Source organism: Canis aureus, chromosome 6, assembly GCF_053574225.1.
Source record: "Canis aureus isolate CA01 chromosome 6, VMU_Caureus_v.1.0, whole genome shotgun sequence".
NCBI classification, from domain to species: domain Eukaryota; kingdom Metazoa; phylum Chordata; class Mammalia; order Carnivora; family Canidae; genus Canis; species Canis aureus.
The window spans coordinates 42,736,896-42,753,473 of record NC_135616.1 but is presented as its reverse complement, the minus strand read 5'-3'; the positions used below and the strand labels follow the sequence as shown (position 1 = coordinate 42,753,473).

Sequence of the window (16,578 nt, the reverse complement as noted above, 5' to 3'; positions counted from 1 at the left end):
TGAGCATGCATGTGTGCATGCGTGTGTGTGTGTGTGTGTGTGTGTGTGTGTAAGAGAGAGTGCATATGTCAGTGCTCCTTCTCCCCTCCCAGCTCAAGTCAGCTCAACCAGTGGCTCATTATATGTCCTCCTCACCTTGTCCTAACACTTCCAGATGGTTCCCTCCATAGCCAGTCTACGGCTAAGCAGGAAATGAGTCCCATCTCACCATGTTCCTGGGAAACCCCATGGGGGCCCAATGCCCGACTTGGTGGGCAAAATCCTCCTTGCAAGGGATCTGATTGCCAAAGATGGGGGCCTTTGGGGGTGAGCTGTACCAGCTCCCCAGGAAAACAGGTGGGGGGTGACAAGGATCTGAAGGAGCACCGGGCCTGCCCTGGGGAAGGACAGCCTGCGGGCTGCGAGGATGTCACAGAGACAGGCCTCAAGGCAGTGGCCTACCAGCTGGAAAAACGAGAGCACACAGGGTTTGAGAAGCCACTAGAAAGGTCACATGAGTGTTTATTACATAGAAAAGAGGGAAAGGAAGAAAGTTTCTAAAGCCATATTTCCAGAATTAAAAAAAAAAAAAAAAACTTGGAATGCCAAAGAGATGCCATGCTTTGTATATTTATAATCAGAATATATAAATATGTACATGGAGATATGTACACAGGGTTCTGTTGTCATGCGCGGTGTTTCCCATTCCGGGTATAGCAATGGTGCTTGAGCTGCGACTTCCAAAACTGGCAGGGCACTGGGGAGGTCCGGACCCTGCTTGGCGCCTCGAGGGAATGTGGGGACCTAGGCTTGGTCCTGAGGGCATCGGGAAGGCTAAGCTGCAGGCCGGCCTGGGCCCCCAGCTGCAAGTCTGGAAGCTTCCCTAGGTCCCCAGCAGTAAGGTTTCTTCCTCTTGTGGAACCAAGGAAGGCTCCAGTCACTGGGATGGGCTGGAGACTCCCTTGGCTGCCTGGGATCCCAGGGGAAGAGGCTGGAGGTGCAGGGAGGCCCCTGGGGTCTGAGCAGAAGTAAGACGATGAAGCCCTGGGAGGTCAGGAATGGGTCTCACCAGAGAACAGAAACGGACAGAGATTCCTTTAACAGGAGGAAGAGAGACCAAAACAAAGTTGATCCTGTATCAAAGCTACAAAGCACAGCACAACACTCATCCAAATACAAAGGCAGCTAATAGGCATGAACCAGTGCTGTTTGTACGTATGTTGTTTTAAAATTTTTGGCACCAAGTACAACGGCATGTACTTTAGCCTGTGCAAAGGGCCAGCCAAGTCAAGTGTTCCCACGGGGTGCCCAGGCCACTGAGGGCCCTGCCACCCACTCCCTGGTTGGGTCACCAGGCCAGGTGCTAACCTAGAAAGCAGAGGGCAGGGGGCATGACCTCTGCCCCTTTCTCTCCTCACTGCTTCCCATCCAGGGCAGGGTGGAGGGTTGTGGGGTGGACTGTCTGCAGCCCCAGAAGAGCCCAGAAAGGGATCAGGGTCCCCTCCTCTCTGGGCAGACCCACATACCATGTTATCCCTGCCACAGAAGGCCAAGCTGGGTGGATTGGTGGCTGGCACTGCTGAGCCATGGGCCCTGGGAAGAAGGGTGCCTGGCCCGGAGGTCCTTTGGATAAAGGGAACTGTGTGCATCTGGGCCCTAGGTGAGTGACGAGGGCAAGTGCCGCCCGCCAGGGCCCACGCTGGAGGAATGGCTCCTGGGCAGTGTGAGGGGCCCCTCTGTGGGTGTTAAGGTCCCAATCCTGAGTCCTACCCTCACCCAGCAGCCAAAGGGGCTGTGAGCATGCATGTGTGCGTGTGCGTGTGTGTAAGAGAGAGTGCATATGTCTGCTTCTGCCCACCTGGGTGACAGTGGCCTGGACGGGGGGTGGCTGGCATTTTGGCAAATCCAGGCAGGCAGTGAGAGGGACTGAGGACTAAATCCAGAGAGACAACATGCACTGGAAAGTTGGGACACATATGAGGATGGCCCTGCCATCGGCCTCCCCGCCGTGACAGGATCAGGAGGGAAGAGTGGAACGGCACGCCCCTGTGTCTGGATCACTGGAAAGAGTCCTGACACCAGAGCTGCCAGTTCTGTGTCCATGGGGCCTGTGCAGGAGGGGGCCTTTGCCTCTCTGCCGGGCCCCGGGCTTGTCTCCCAAGGCCTTTGCTCTGACAGAAACGGGAATAGCATTGGCTGCCCGGACCCTCCTTGCCCCTAACCTACAGATGGTCAAACTGAGGCATGAGACAAGAAGAGAGCCAAACAGCACTGAGGATACAAGTCGCCCCAGTGTTTGTGGCTTGGGGTTCCTCACCATGGCCACAGGGATTAGGGCAGATTCATGAATCCCACATGGCTGGCATGCCTCTATGATCCGTGGACATCCTGAAGCTCTCAGAGCCCACCAAGTGATAAAAGTGGAACCTGGACCATCGCCCCCTCCCCCAACCTCAGGCTAACCCTGCCTCCCTTCCTGCAGCGTGGCCTCCTGGCCTTCTGGCCTCACATAGCGGCCTCCACGGGGTGATCTGCTGCCCTGCCTCCGCTCACCTTGCTGTTCTCCCTATGCAGGTGGCCTGGACACTGCTCTCCAGGAGCCCCCCCAGGCTGCATCCGTACCCATTGAGTGCTTGCTGGACACACAGATACGGCACAGGGAGCCCCACTTGCAAGAACTGCCTGCGGGCGGCTCAGCAAGACTGTTGAGAAGAAGGAACCCAGGCTCAAGCCCCGGGCAGGTTGGTCGGGAGCATATGGCAGCCGATGGTCAGCAGCAGCCCCTGCCACCCGCGCCCCCGCCCTGCTCCCTTGCATGCAAGGTCATGGTCTCCAGGGAAGGTCAACGCAGCAGGGGGTGCTCTAAATGTGCTCCTCCAACTCCAATGTGTTCTTCCAACTCCAGTGCCTCTGCTGAGAGCCTCAAGCCAACTGGCAAAAGGCGGGATACTACAGTAAACCAGAGGCCACCAGCAGGGAGGGGACGCACTCTTAAATGATACATTCCTGAGCAGCTGACATGATGCAGAGGCAGCCAGCATCTCTCACAGCATAGAAACACCCAGGGGCACAAAAGCCTCAGGAGGCCCCACCCTGGCTCAGCCCCAGGCCCAGCAGCCCCTGTCCAGCCAACCCCAAAGCCACCCTTGCAAACTCACCCCATCTGCGCAGGGTTGGGGGTTCCCAAGAGAACACCCTGCAGATTTTTTTTTCAAGAGCTGAATTGGCACAGAAGGACCACCTCAGTGGACCCCTTGCTTACTCCTGGAGAGCCTCAGGCCCTGGGAAGGCGTTCTCCTGGGCCTGGGGACTCGGCCCCACCTGGTGCAGGCCTGGGCTTGGCATTTGGCTCTTCTGAGGTCTGGGGCCCTGGCCCCCGCCCGGGGAAATTCCAACAGTGTGGTTTCCTCTCCCTTCTGTGTGCGTCCTCCCCACTGCTCCTCGGCCCTAGTGGCGTCTGCATGAGGCTGGAGTCGCAGCCATGGCTCAGGGGGGTGGGGGAGTCAGAGTGCCTGGAGCCCCCGGGCGGTGGCGGTGAGGGACCCCATCCTCCGTGCCAGGCCCCAGGCAACTCCTTTGCTAGCTCCAGCCCTGGTCGCCGCTCCGGGGTGTGGGTTGGAGGGTGGCCCAGGATGGCACGTTGTGGAGGCTCCCAGTCCTTGCCGAGGAAGCTTTCCCTGTCATCTGCTGCTTCCACAGGGGCCAGGCGTCCAGGCCTCCCGGCGCCCCACAACCCCCTTCCTTCTGCGGCAGTGCTCCGATGCCGGCCGTGAGTCAGCTGTGCCGCCCTGAGCTGCATGTCTGGGCTCGGGCCTTGCTCTCTGGGCACCTCGGTCCTGACATCTGGGAACTCAGCATCCTGACAGCACCCCTGCCAGGCTTCGGGCAAGGGGCCTCAGAGGTCAAATGCGCCACGCTCCGCCTGGCAAGGGCCCAACATTATCTAGGCTGATGCATGGTGCTGGGGCAGCAGAGGGAAGGCATCTTGGTCCAGGTCCCTTCCAGCCTCCCCTCATGTGCAGCCAGGGACTGGCTCCGGGGCCAGGCAGGAGGGGTGCAGGGACTGGCGGGGAGCCCTCTGCCTCCCACTGCCCCCACAGGGGCCCTGGGCATCCCAGCCGGACTCAGAACCAAACAGTCTCTGCTGCGCACAGGATGCTCCCGGGCCACCCAGGCCTCCTTCTTGCTCCAGAGAGCCACCACTCTGGTCCCAGTGCCACCATGACGTCCTGGGTGTATCTCACGGGCAGTGATGTTCCCTGCATGCCTGCGATCCCAGCCCCAAATACCTTAGCTGAGGAGTACCCTACAACAGTCTGAGCAATGAAAGGCCCCACCTCAAGTGTGCCCTGTGACCTCTGGGCTATCGCCCACATGCTGGGCCACCAGGGCAAGCCCAGCTCTGTCACCAACAAGCTGTGTGTCAACCAAGCACTTGCTGGCATGAGAATCCCACTTTTCAGCTGCCTGGTGTTTAATAAGTGAACTCTGGCCTTCCAACGGCCTGTGTGGCCAGCTTGGCCTTCTTGTGAAACACTGGCCACTGCCCCACATCTAAAACGGTGACTCTAAGGCCACAGGCCACAGCACAGTAGAGAGTCGCTATCTGGAGCTGCTCCCCTGCACGGCAATCCTCACTGGGTGTGCAGAGGATGGGGGTCCCCCCATTCCTCACACCCCTCAGCTACCCGGGAAGGGCTTCCTCTGGAGGCTGACATCCTCTCAAGTTTGGAAGCAGCTGGTAGCTGAGGGGAGCTGCAGGAGCTGAAGTAGCCTTGGGGGCCCACGAGCCCCTGTATTAGCCATCCCACGCCAGGGATCTTGGTGACACCTGTCACTCAAGAAAACTGCACCTATATCTGATTGCCACTAAACATGCAACATAAATTGTTCTTTCTTCTCTACCTCTCAGCAGCCACCCCAGCCTGAGGCAGGAAAGAAGGATCCTATGCTCCCAGGGCGGGGGCCCCACTCTGCCACACTCCGAGGGTTTGGGGCAAGGGGCCGTGGGAGGGTGGCTGGGCCTGTCACGTCCCTCAGCCAGAGCTCCTCTAACCTGGCTACAGAGGCTCCCTCGTCTGACGCAGCCTCCTGTGGAGCAGCCAGCAGCCACCTGCTGTCTTCTTGGCCCAGACGGCACCGTCCTCACACACCAAAAGCTTCTGGCTTTCTGGATCAAACCAAATCTGATCCCCCGCCTTGAAAATGCACAGGATTCCAAACACAAAGAAACAGCCGAAACCTGGCTGGGGTCAGCCAGAGAGGGAGGCAGGAAGAAAGACAGAGCCAGGTGCTCAGAAAGTGGAGCCTGGGCCTGGGCAGGTGGACGGTGGGGGCAGGATCAGGTGGGGTACAGAGAGCCCTCCTCTGAGTCGGAGCTGGGGGCTGGGGGGTACCGGCTGCGGGGATTTGTTTTCCATGGAAGCAGAGAGCTGCCCAATCCACAGCAACACAGCAAGCCCGAGGTGCTTCCCTGGCAGGACTGTAATCAGAAAGCCCAGTGGGTGAGGTAAGCGGGCAGCTGCCCCCGGCTAAGGGTTGAGAATGGAGACTCAGGGGCCCCAAAGCAGCTCTCGGGGGGTCAGGGGCCTGCCCACACGCAGGCTCCCTAGGCACGCCCATCCAGCCACAGGGAAAAGACCAGACCGGTCCCTGCTCCAGCCCTGGCGGCACTCTGAGTCTCCGACAGTTAGAAGCCCTCTGGGGAGTCCAGTGGGGGTGCAGACAGCTTCAGGCCAGTCCTACTGTTCAGCAATTACCACGTCAGAAAGCAAATGAAAACAGACATGGAGAGGCTCAGCTTGTCACTGTGACTTTGGATCGCCTGTCTCTTCATTTCAGATCAGTACCCGACCCCCAGCGGCCCCAACGCCTCCTGTGAGCTCCTTCCCCCGCCCTGGGGTCCGGCTCCCTAACAACCAGGTGTACAGGTGCCCTGGGGGCCCCAACAGACCCTTCCCAACGGGAAAAATCTCTGCATAACACCAGCAGAGTCCCAGGGTCTCGTCTGCAAGAGAGCAGCAAGAAATCTACCCGTACAATCTTTTTTTTCCCCAATTCTAAATCCCCAAAAGCTCTTGGCTGCTCAGTTTTCTTCCATAACTTATGCCAAAATCGGTCCTGAACCAAGCAAGGTGAGACTATGTATGGTTTTTATTGAACCCAAATCGTCTGACTTTTCACAGGATTCTTTGCAAGAACAGTCACGTGCTTGATGGTGGGGAGCTGCTTTAGAATGCTGGGGTGTTAGGAAATGCACAATAAATGGCTCTTATTCTTTCTCAAATCCAAGTTTTCTGATTTCAGAGACCCATCCAGCCCCAAGGATTTCAGGAGAACGGCTGTGGACCAGGAGTGGTGTTAAGTATAATGTGAAAGGCTGCTGACCTGTGCTTGCTCACACCTGTGCTGGGGATTCTGTGTATGGACACCTGGCCATTCTAGCAGTTTCACCCATGGATGGAGTCACTGGCAGCTTTCTAGGGAAACAAAGGTCAAAACACACCCAGGCCCAGAGATTTCAGTGGCGAGAAGGGGGTGGGTGAAGGGTTGGCTGCCACGGGAGTGCAGGGCCAGGAGAGACTTTCGGGCATCCGTCCCCAGGCAGTCCTGGGATGGCTGAGGGCAAGCACTGGGCTGGAGTGTGTGCATCCTCACTCCTGCCCTGGCTCGGTCCCCGGGGAGACCACAGTGCAAACATTCAGACAGGGGCTGGGGACCCAGAGGAAGGCTCGGCCACATCCTGACCTTCGGTGCGCCCCTGCTGCCTGGCCTGGAAGTCCCAGTGTGCCCTGGCAGTGGGCAGGGAGCTGTGCAGGGCAGGGGCGAGCCACGCATTCCAGCCTCGCTGCCAGTAATCTGGCCCCCACTCCCCACCCCTGAGATACACTGGGTGCCTGTGTCTTTCTGGAATAGGGGGAGGGGCTGGCAGTCTCACAGCCTGCCAAGAAAAGCAGATGCGTTTTCAAAATAAATAATGTTTTTTAAATCCCCCCTTTCCACTCCAAACCCAGGAAATGGCAGAAGAGAATATGTAAAGGTCCTGGTGCCCACTGCTGCCTGGTGCAGCCCTCATGGGATCACCCTGGAATTCTCGGTGGTTCCTTCGGGCTCACAGCTGCTGTGGGATGCCCTGCTCCTTGTAGCCTGTGAGGAAGAAGCAGAGGAGAGATATTTAGAAGCCTGCTTCCTTTAGGATTGCTCCAGGAAGTGCCTGTGAACTGCCATATGGTCATGAGATCTTATTCACACCGAGGTGTGAATGACTGCTATACTCAGGGTCCACCTGTTCGCAAGGGCATGGACTTTACAGTCCCGAGAGAACTGCGGGACTTTGGGTTTAGCGGGGATAGAGGACAGGAGGGCATTGGGGTGGGGGTGGCAAAATGATCAACGTGCCCCTGAATGCACATCCCTGAAGCCACTGCCCAAAAACCCGGCCTGGCATGACTTCCCGAGGCAAGTCTTGGGAGAAAGTGCTGAGCCAGCCTTCCTCCCCAAGCGCCAGGCATCTGGGACATATGGACAGAGAGGAGGACAGAAAGAAAAACAAGAAGGTGGAACACCGAAGACTGTCACCGTGTGCGTGTTCCACTAGCCGGACATCTGGGACACAGACAAACATGAGTGAAGGTGCCGAGCCTTTAAAACACTGTTGATCGTCATGAGACCGGTGGGGAAATTTAGCCGTGAAATATTTAGAGATGAAATTATGAGTTTGGAATTTGTGAGATGCCCCCCCCAACCCTGCCATGAGCTGGCTTCTGGGCCCCCAGAGGAGCTTCTGTGGACTGGATGGTTGTTTTCTCTCATTATTTACCAAATTATTCACCAATTTTAAGCCTAAATAGAGTGGGGGAAATGCAGGAAAGAGATAAGATGTCACAGATAAAGGACAGTGACCATGAGTTCCTGAAGCCGGGGGTGAGGCCCGAGGGGCTTAGGATGCTAGGCTCTCAACTTTTGTCTGCTCTACAACATTTTCCAAAATCAAAAGCTAGAAATCCAAACAAAGACGCAAAAAGAAAACACCACAGAATAAACAGCAGCACACAACAATAAAGAAAATAGATAAAAACCAGAAAGAAGATAAAAGCCTGGCAGCTGGCTGGGGTGAGAGTGGGGGAGGGGTTCAGGGGCGCGAGGAGGGGAGCAAGGGTGGGGGGGGGTGGCAGGCAGCGCCCATCAGCAGACTCACCTTGGGAAACTGGGACAACACAGGGATGTGAGGCGGCAGGAGGGAGAGGAGGAAAAGAAAAAGAGAAAACAGGGTGAAAACAGAGGCCAGAGGGCCTGGCTGAAGTCTAAACGGTGGCCGGCCATGTGCGTGCTGTGCCCGTGGTCCAGGGGCCGGCAGGTGGGTGCGGGGCTGCAGGGGTGCGGCCCCGGCCCTCCCCTCCCCTCCCCAGGTGCACAGCCTGCAGCCCCACCTAGAAGCCCCCTCGGGGGCCACCTCCTGCCCCTCGCTCTGGGTTGCCGGGTCCACCTGCAGAGGGACGACTGCAGGACACACTCGGGATGTGAGGTGCTCCCTCCTGGCCCCAGCTGGGCTCTGCTGGAGCCGCATGGTCATCCCGCATAGGGACAGGAGCCACGTTCACAGAGCCTAATGCCTTGGGACAAACCGAGGCCAGGCCACGGGGCAAATAGGTTTTGTTGTACAGACATCTCAATCCACAGGCGGTGGCACCCGAGCCCCGTGCGGAGAACACGTGGATGGATGAGCAGAAGGTGTCACGATGAGGTTAGCGGTGTCTGCCGTGGGCGTGGCAGCAGGGAGAGGACGGCAGAGGAAGACCACGTATCTCTCCATCCTCCAGCAGGATTGGCTCTTGTTGGCTTGTTATTATCAGAGCGGCTTGTAAAGTCCCTGGCTTTAACTTCTACCTAGATCCCTTCTTGTCCTCTTGGGGGGTTTTCTTGATAGTGTGTGTATAGATGACCCCCCGGACACTCCTGTATGGAAGTCATCCTCGGGGCGTCTGGGTGGCTTAGTCAGTTAAGTGTCTGCCTTCAGCTTGGGTTGTGATCTCAGGGTCCTGGCACTGAGCCCCAGGGTGGGCTCCCCACTTAGCAGGGAGTCTGCTTCTCCCTCTCCCTCTGCCCCACCTCCTTCCTGCGCTCATTCTCTCTCTGTCTCCTCTCTCAAAAAAATAAAAATAAAGGACGCCTGGGTGGCTCGCTCAGTGCTTGAACATCTGTCTTCAGCTCAGGTCATGATCCTGGGGTCCTGGGATCAAGTCCTGCATCAGGGTCCCTGCAGGGAGCCTGCTTCTCCCTCTGCTTATGTCTCTGCCTCTCTCTCTCTCTGTCTTTCATAAATAAAAAAATAAATAATAAATAAGTCAATAATAAAAATAAATAAAAATAAAATCTTAAAAAAAGGTCATCCTGCACTGTTTCCACTGAGAGGTTTCCTTCATTTCTGCAGGAAGAGCCTGGAGTGGCCCTATCCAACTATCAATTAGGACAGATGAGTCATTCACAGGACCTCCCTTCAGGGTGGGCATCCTGGGACATGGACGCTGCACTGTTGCTCAGAGCCATCTAAGCCTGCAGCCCCATCTCAAGGGTGGCAATTCCATATCCTTCCAGGGTGAGTTTCCTTTCTGGAAAAGCGGGAAGGCACCCTGGGGAGATGGGTGGCTGAGTCTGGCAGGCAGAAGGGGTTGGTGGGCAGCAGTGAGATGTGGTGGGTTTTCTTGTGCAGCCAAGTCTGAAGAGTCGGGCACAAAAAACAGCATCCCTGGAGCCTGTGTGCAGACGCCCAAGAAGTGTACTGGCCACAGCAAAGGCCTGGGGCCCTGGAGCAGGGTGGGAATGTGGGTATCCTGCAGCTTGATTACACCAGACGCACCAGCCATAAGATAGGGGTTTCTGACTGAGCCCACCGTCTGGGGTGATGGAAAGAGAAGTCACCAGGTCCCCATCTTGCTTCTTGGGGTCCACAGTCCCTCATCTAGGACCTGACTGGGGGGCCCTTTCAGTTATCTCTAAGACACAGACGCTGTGGTTCCTGGGTTTTAAGGGTAACCAAGATAAAAATAACCAGAAAGCTCTATAGATTAGACGCCAACTCACTTTTATTAAGATGTGGGTGTGTTCCACTTTAGCAGAAAGTTCCCTTCCTAACATGTCCAAGTGCCTGGCCAGACACTGGGGTGATATGGGAAGAAGAAGTCGAAGGAGTCAGGTCTTGCAACTGCAGCTGAGGATGCTTCCCAGAGCAGGCCTCCCAGGTTCTGGCCGGGAAAGGGTCAGAAGCCTGCAGGCCGTGCCACAGGCCCCTAGGGAAGTGACCAGCATGCATCACTCCCTGCCTGTCTGCAGTGCTCTGCAGGCCCTGCTCAAGTGCACAGGGAGAGGCTCCCATAAAGGGCCTGCCTTACTCGCTGCCTTCTCAGCCTACTCCCTTCCCGGGGTCCGTGTGCCTCGATGTCCTGACAGGGCAGCGCAGCCCTGAGAGCAGCCCGCGCAGCCTAGCCCGCTATGGGGCCAGCCCACCCCCAGCTGCCAGCCAGGGCTGGTGTTCCCCTCCTGTTTCTCTGGCTGCCCTTGCCTCCCAGGGCCTGCCTGGTTTGCCCTGACTCTGGGATGTCCCGACACAACATCCACCCACTCCTTCCCTGACCTCTGCTGCTGAAGACCTGCATCCAGGCAGCCACTCTGTCCAATCCACTGGCTCTGCTGGATCTCACTCAGGCTCCAGGGCTTGCATTTTCTCTGGCCGAGTGGCTTGCCTGGTCACTGACCCGAGGCCTCGCCTGGCCCTGGCATCTGTGTGTGCCCTGCATCCTCTGAGGATCCTGAATGCACAGTCCGCTACAGGTGATCCTAGATCATTCCTCTCCTGTCTCTGCTGTCCTTCTCTCTAACATTGACAGTCCAGCCTATGAATGGTTTTGCTGCTAGGACACCAGGAGGCGCCTGGGGTGTGAAGAGAGGCAACGTGGTGCCTGAAAGGATTCGGATTCTCCTGGGCAAGGGCCCCGTGGACAGGGGCCCTGTGCCATAGACAGACGTGTGAAAATGCAGGGGACGCACACGGGGTGCCTGGCCACCCGCGGGGCTGCTTCCAGGCACGTGCGCTGTCTTTCTGGGTTGTTTCATAGATGGGAAGTCGTTTTGGTAAACTTAACTTGGTTCCGTGAACACTTTCACAAAACAGTTTTGTGTCTGAATCATAAAGTGCTAAGTGATTGGCAAAGGTCCCCTCAACAATGAACAAAGCTTAAATCAAAGGAAGGAGAAAACCGTGCTGTCCCGGCTATAAAAACAAAACAGAACAACAGCCGCAGCTACAGGGTTTCCTGTGGGTGGAGAGGCCACATACACTTTCCTTCTTTCTGAAAACTGCATGATGGAGACGGGGCCGCTAGGCACAGGGTCGTCACCTCACATGGGCCACACCCCAGCTACCCAGGGTGGTCAGGGGCTGTTCCTTTGACAAATAGGATGCCCCATGCGTCCAAGCTGAACAGAAGCTCTGTCCTGTCTTGTTCACATCCTCTGGGTGAGGTTTCTATGGGTCTGCACTTGGGACTCCCTGCAGGCATTGGGCTGGGAGTACAGGAGAGGGGGAGGGAGGGTCCCCTCTGCCAGGCGGCTGCAGACTCTAGTGACAAGGACACAGGGGAGCCCCCTTGAGTGCCCAGTCTCCGGGGAGGAGTAGACCTCGCCACAAAGCACCAACACCCGCAGGAAGGATCACAATCACCCAGACCATTGGGCTCCTGACCCTCCTCCAGCCCTGGTCCAGCCCCTGACCCAGAAGGCACAGTACAGGTGGCTACTCACTGGCAAGGATGACCATGTCCATGCCCCAAAAGATGCTCATGATCCAGCCCACCATGACGATGGCCGTGAGGGTCTGGATGAGGGCCGCTGCAATGTTCAGCCAGAAGACACAGCACACATGCCTGTCCGGGAGGTCGGTACGGGCTCCGCACAGCACGGCAAAGGCCGAGACAAACGTCCCTGTGAGAGGCAGGATGGACAACCTCCTGAGGGCACTGGGGGTACAGCCACACGCGTGCTTCCAGCTGGCCTGGGGCCCAGCCGCCCACCCCCTGGCAGCTAGGAGAGGGGCGACCCGGTGTCCAGCACCTTTCCACTCAGACCCGGCCTGCCTCTCTTCCCCGTGCTGGAGGGGCCGATGTACCAGCCGCAGGAGGCCCGGCACAGTCCTGGGACCATCACAAGCTGTCCGTCCCATGTGGGAGCCATAGTGCAGCCACCTGCAAGGACACTGAACAGCCCGGTGGAAAAGGTATTGATCTTGTGTGGCAAAGGCTATAAAGGGCCTAGCAGTTCAGAAGAGTCAGCATCACTGGGGTGACACAGGAGCCACCCAATAGAGGTAAATTAGGAAGTGACCCCCAGCGCACACACAAAGGGATGGGAGCTCAGGCCCCAGGTGCCTGCAGAGTGGAGAGAGCACAGGCCAGTGCCAATCCTTCAGAGACCCTCCTCTGATGGTGTTCCCCCAGAACCTCCAGACCTGCGGTGGGGGCGGGGTGGGGTTAGAGCCCAAAGCAACATAGTGTGTGTGTCCAGCTCCCTTCCCTGGCATGACTTCTCAGATCCCTGCAGGTGACAGCGCTGCCCTTAATGACATTTCCCCAGAGTCAGGCTCTTCTCCAACATGGGCTCTGAGCCTGCAGCACCCCTCAGGGCAGCCGGCCTGCTGCCTTCCTCTGGTAGGGACCCTTTGCATTGGGCTCACCAGATAATCCAGGGAAACCTCGCATCTCACATCACATCTGCAGACCCTCCCCTTGACTGTATAAAGTAACATCCACATAGGTTCTGGGGGGGTCAGTGTGTAGACATCTTTGGGGGAGCATGATTCTGCCCCCGCACTAACACACCGCATTAACCAGATGTCCCTTGTGCTTCAACACCTGGAGTCTTGCTGCCCTTGGAGAGACAGCCCCTCAGGGCTAGCTGATTCCTAGACCTGGTACTCGACTCCCGAGTCCAGAGCCCACACCTCAACCAGCTCCTTTATGGACCCTCACACTCCAGGCTGCGAGACCCCCACCCTGATCGCTCAGGGCCAGATTCAGGACAGCCCCCTGAAATTGTTCAAACTGGCCAGCCCCTAGCCTGCTGACCCTACCTTGTGTGCTCCTTCCCTGCAAACTACAGTGAAGGCCCATGTTTGCCCCTTGTGACCTCTGTCTCCTGACCATCTCTGGCACCTCCTCATGTTGACCCCTGCAGCATGGCGTGACACCTCCTTTTAGGAAGTGTGACTAACTATCCTTTCAATGACTGTCATTTCCTGATCTGTTGGCCTCTCCATATCTAAATAATAACAAAACCTACATTTTAAAGTGCATGCACACTACTGGGTATTTACCCTAAAGTTACAAATGTAGTGATCCAAAGGGCACCTGCAGCCCAATCTTTATAGCAGCAATGTTCACAACAGCCAAACTATGGAAAGAGCCCAGATGTCCATCGATAGACAGATAGATACAGATGTGGTACATTTATACAATGGAGTATTACTCAGCCATCAAAAAAATGAAATCTTCTCATGTGTGGAATTTAAGAAACAAAACAGAGACTTAGAAGAGAGGGGGGAAAAAAACAAGACGAAATCAGAGAGGGAGACAAACCCTAAGAGACTCTTAATCCTAGGAAACAGACGGAGGGTCACTGGAGAAGAGGGGAGTGGGGGGATGGGGTCACTGGGGGATGGACATGAAGGAGGTCACATGATGTGATGAGCACTGGGTGTTATATAAGACTAATGAAGCACTGATCTCTACCTCTGAAACCAATAATACATTATATGTTAACTGAATTTAAATAAAAATTTTAAAATGCAAAAAAAGAGACTAAAAAAATCCCTAAAAATAAGTGCATACATTCAAGAATCAAGTATCCTGTGCAAGGTCATGGTCATAGGCAGGGACTGACCCCACGGCCATCTGAGGCCATGTTCTTGCTGGCTGTCTCTGCCTCACAGCAAGTGCAGACGAGAGAGCAGGACATTTGCAAAACCAGTCAACAGACCAGTAACCATCCTCACACTCCCCCTCTTCCTCTTCCTCTGGAGCTCCTGCTCCTCAAGGAAGCTGCCTTGGCATCCATATTTCTTCCTCTCTGCACTCTGGCTCCTGGCCCTTCCCTGCCCAACCCTGGTGGCTCCCACTGGCTCCCAAGGTGGCCTTTCCCTGGCTCTACACCCATATGCCCCAGATCCAAGGCTGATCCCTCAGGTCCATGTGCTGATTCCCAATCCCAATCCTGCCCATCCTCCTCCTCTTTACAATCACCACCAATTGGGTGTTTCTGCCTCTTGAGGGCCTGATGGTCCCTCTTAGACCCCAGGTGGCATCCCATGCACTTTCTGGCCTGTGCATAGTAGGTGGAATGTAGGGATCCAAAGAAATGTAACCAGTGTTAACTGCATCCTCAGACCTCCTGCTTTGTCACCTGCAGTATTTGTTAAAACTATAGACACCTGGAGGGAATGATGTCACCAGGATGATGACACAGGTCCTTGCTGATATCATTTTGCTTCACAACAAGAATAGCCAACGACTATGCATGAGCAAAACACCACTAGAGGATCCCACCCTGCCCACCCAGAGGTCTCCCCTGAGCATTGCAGGTCACTTCTGGGGGCCCCTACTCTGATCTAGCTGTACAGGGATTGCAGGCAAATCTGTGGGGCCGGAGCACCGGAATCTGACTGTGATGCGGGTGGGAACATCCAGCATGGATCTACGACAACCAGCAGAGACCTTGGCACATGGAGTTCACACCCGCACAGCCCAAGTCATCATCCCAACAGTGGAGAAGGTCTACCTACCACATGTAACCCGAGGGCTGGAAGGAACACGTGGAAGCCATGTGGCCCTCTAACCCTCCAGCCAAGAGACAGGCGGCAAGCAAATCACCCCCAGGGCAAAGCCATTGCCCATCGTAGAGGGTTTCCCCACTCTGCATAGGCAGGAGGATTAATTCATGGCCAAGGCTGGGGGTAGCTCCCAGACTCTTCCAAATGGAGAGTCTGGGAAAGTGAGAGGAGTCCCCCTACCCCCACCCAGATAAGGCATGAGACATAGGGGCAGCCCTCAAGGGATGAGACATGGCCCTAGCTGCTATGGCTCTCAGCCCCATTGGACCAGAAGAGCCTGCGAGCACACCAGGAAGCTGTATTTGACTGCTCCGGCTGGGGAAATGGCAGACAAAGCCAACAGAGCAAAGCCAATGTACCTGTTCATCCAGGGCATTGGGGGCATTGCCTGAGTGAAAACAACAAGCAAAAAGCTTTCCTGGCATTAGAGCTGCTTCTCCCACTGCGCCAGGCAGGGAAGCTAATTCTGCTTTTCCCAAATACAGCCAGTATTTGGCCCGCCCGACCAGAAACTTCACCAGGCCATCCTATAGCCCTGCTTACAGAGCCTGCCTGACCTGTGGCTTTCCCCATCTTCAAAGTGAAACTGATAACCACACCTGGGAAGTCAGTGAAAGAATAAAGTGGGAAGCACCACACTTCCTGATGTCAAGCTAGACTATAGAGGGGTGTCTGGGGGGCTCCATCAGTGAAGCGTCTGCCTTCGGCTCAGGTCATGATCTCAGGGTCTGGGATCAAGCCCTGCATGGGGCTCCCTGTTCAGCAGGGAGTCTTCTTCTCCTTCTGCCTTTGCCCCTTGCTTGTGTGCTCGCTTGCTCTCTCTCTCTTGCTCCCTCTCAAATAAATAATTTTTTTAAAAAGATATACTGTAGAGCAATAGTAAGCAAACCAATATAGTACTGGCATAAAAACAAATAGACCAATGGAACAGAACTGAGCGCCCAGAAATAAACCCAGGCATATATGGTCAACTAATCTTTGACAAGAGAGCCAAGAACACTCAATGGAGAGAAGACAATCTTTTCAATCAACGGCGCTGGGATAACTGGATATTCACATGGAAAAGAATGAAGCTGGACCCCTACCTCACACCATTGACAAAAATTAACTTGAAAGGGATCAAAGACTTAAATGTAAGACCTGAAACCAAGAAACTACTGGAAGGAAACAGACACAAAGCTCCCCAACGTGGGTCTTGGTGACAGTTTCTTGCATGTGATACCTAAAGCTCAAGCATCAAAGTAAAAAATATACAAGTGGAACAACATCAAACTAAAAACTTCTGCACAGCAAAGGAGACCATCCACAAAGTGAAAAGACAACCTGTGGGATGGGTGAAAATATGTGCAATCCTTATATTTGATAAGGGGTTTATCTCCAAAATACAGAAAGAACTCATACAACTCTGTAGCAGAAAAACTACTCAATTAAAAATGGGCAAAGGACCAGAATAGATGCTTCTCCAGCAAAGACATCCAGATGGCCAACAGACATGAAAAGATGCTCATCATCACTCAGTATCAGTGAGATCCCACCTCACACCTGTCAGAATGGCTAAAATTAACGACATAGGAAATAACAGGTGTGGGCGAGGATACAGAGAAAGGGGAACCCTCTTGCACTGTTGGTGGGATTGTAAATGGGCGCAGCCCCTGTGGAAAACAGTATGGAGGTTCCTCAAAAATGAAAAATAGAATGGCCATATGGTCCAGCATTCCAATTTG

At 55.3% G+C, this 16,578-nt stretch overlaps 1 protein-coding gene across 2 annotated transcripts in view; it reads right to left on the bottom strand.

Moving 5' to 3' along the window:
- Positions 1-6,114: 6,114 nt before the first annotated feature.
- The window catches only part of STUM (stum, mechanosensory transduction mediator homolog), a 56,685-nt gene continuing 46,221 nt past the window's right edge, over positions 6,115-16,578 (bottom strand). The window contains exons 2-3 of one of the 2 annotated variants that reach the window (XM_077901320.1): positions 11,776-11,955; positions 6,115-7,125 (exon numbers count right to left, since the gene is read on the bottom strand). In XM_077901320.1, coding sequence (XP_077757446.1) covers positions 7,091-7,125; positions 11,776-11,955 — 215 coding nt within the window. In that variant the 3' untranslated portion in view covers positions 6,115-7,090. Of the gene's footprint in view, positions 7,126-10,152; positions 10,266-11,775; positions 11,956-16,578 lie in introns of those variants that run through there. The other variant, XM_077901319.1, reaches the window with a different exon arrangement.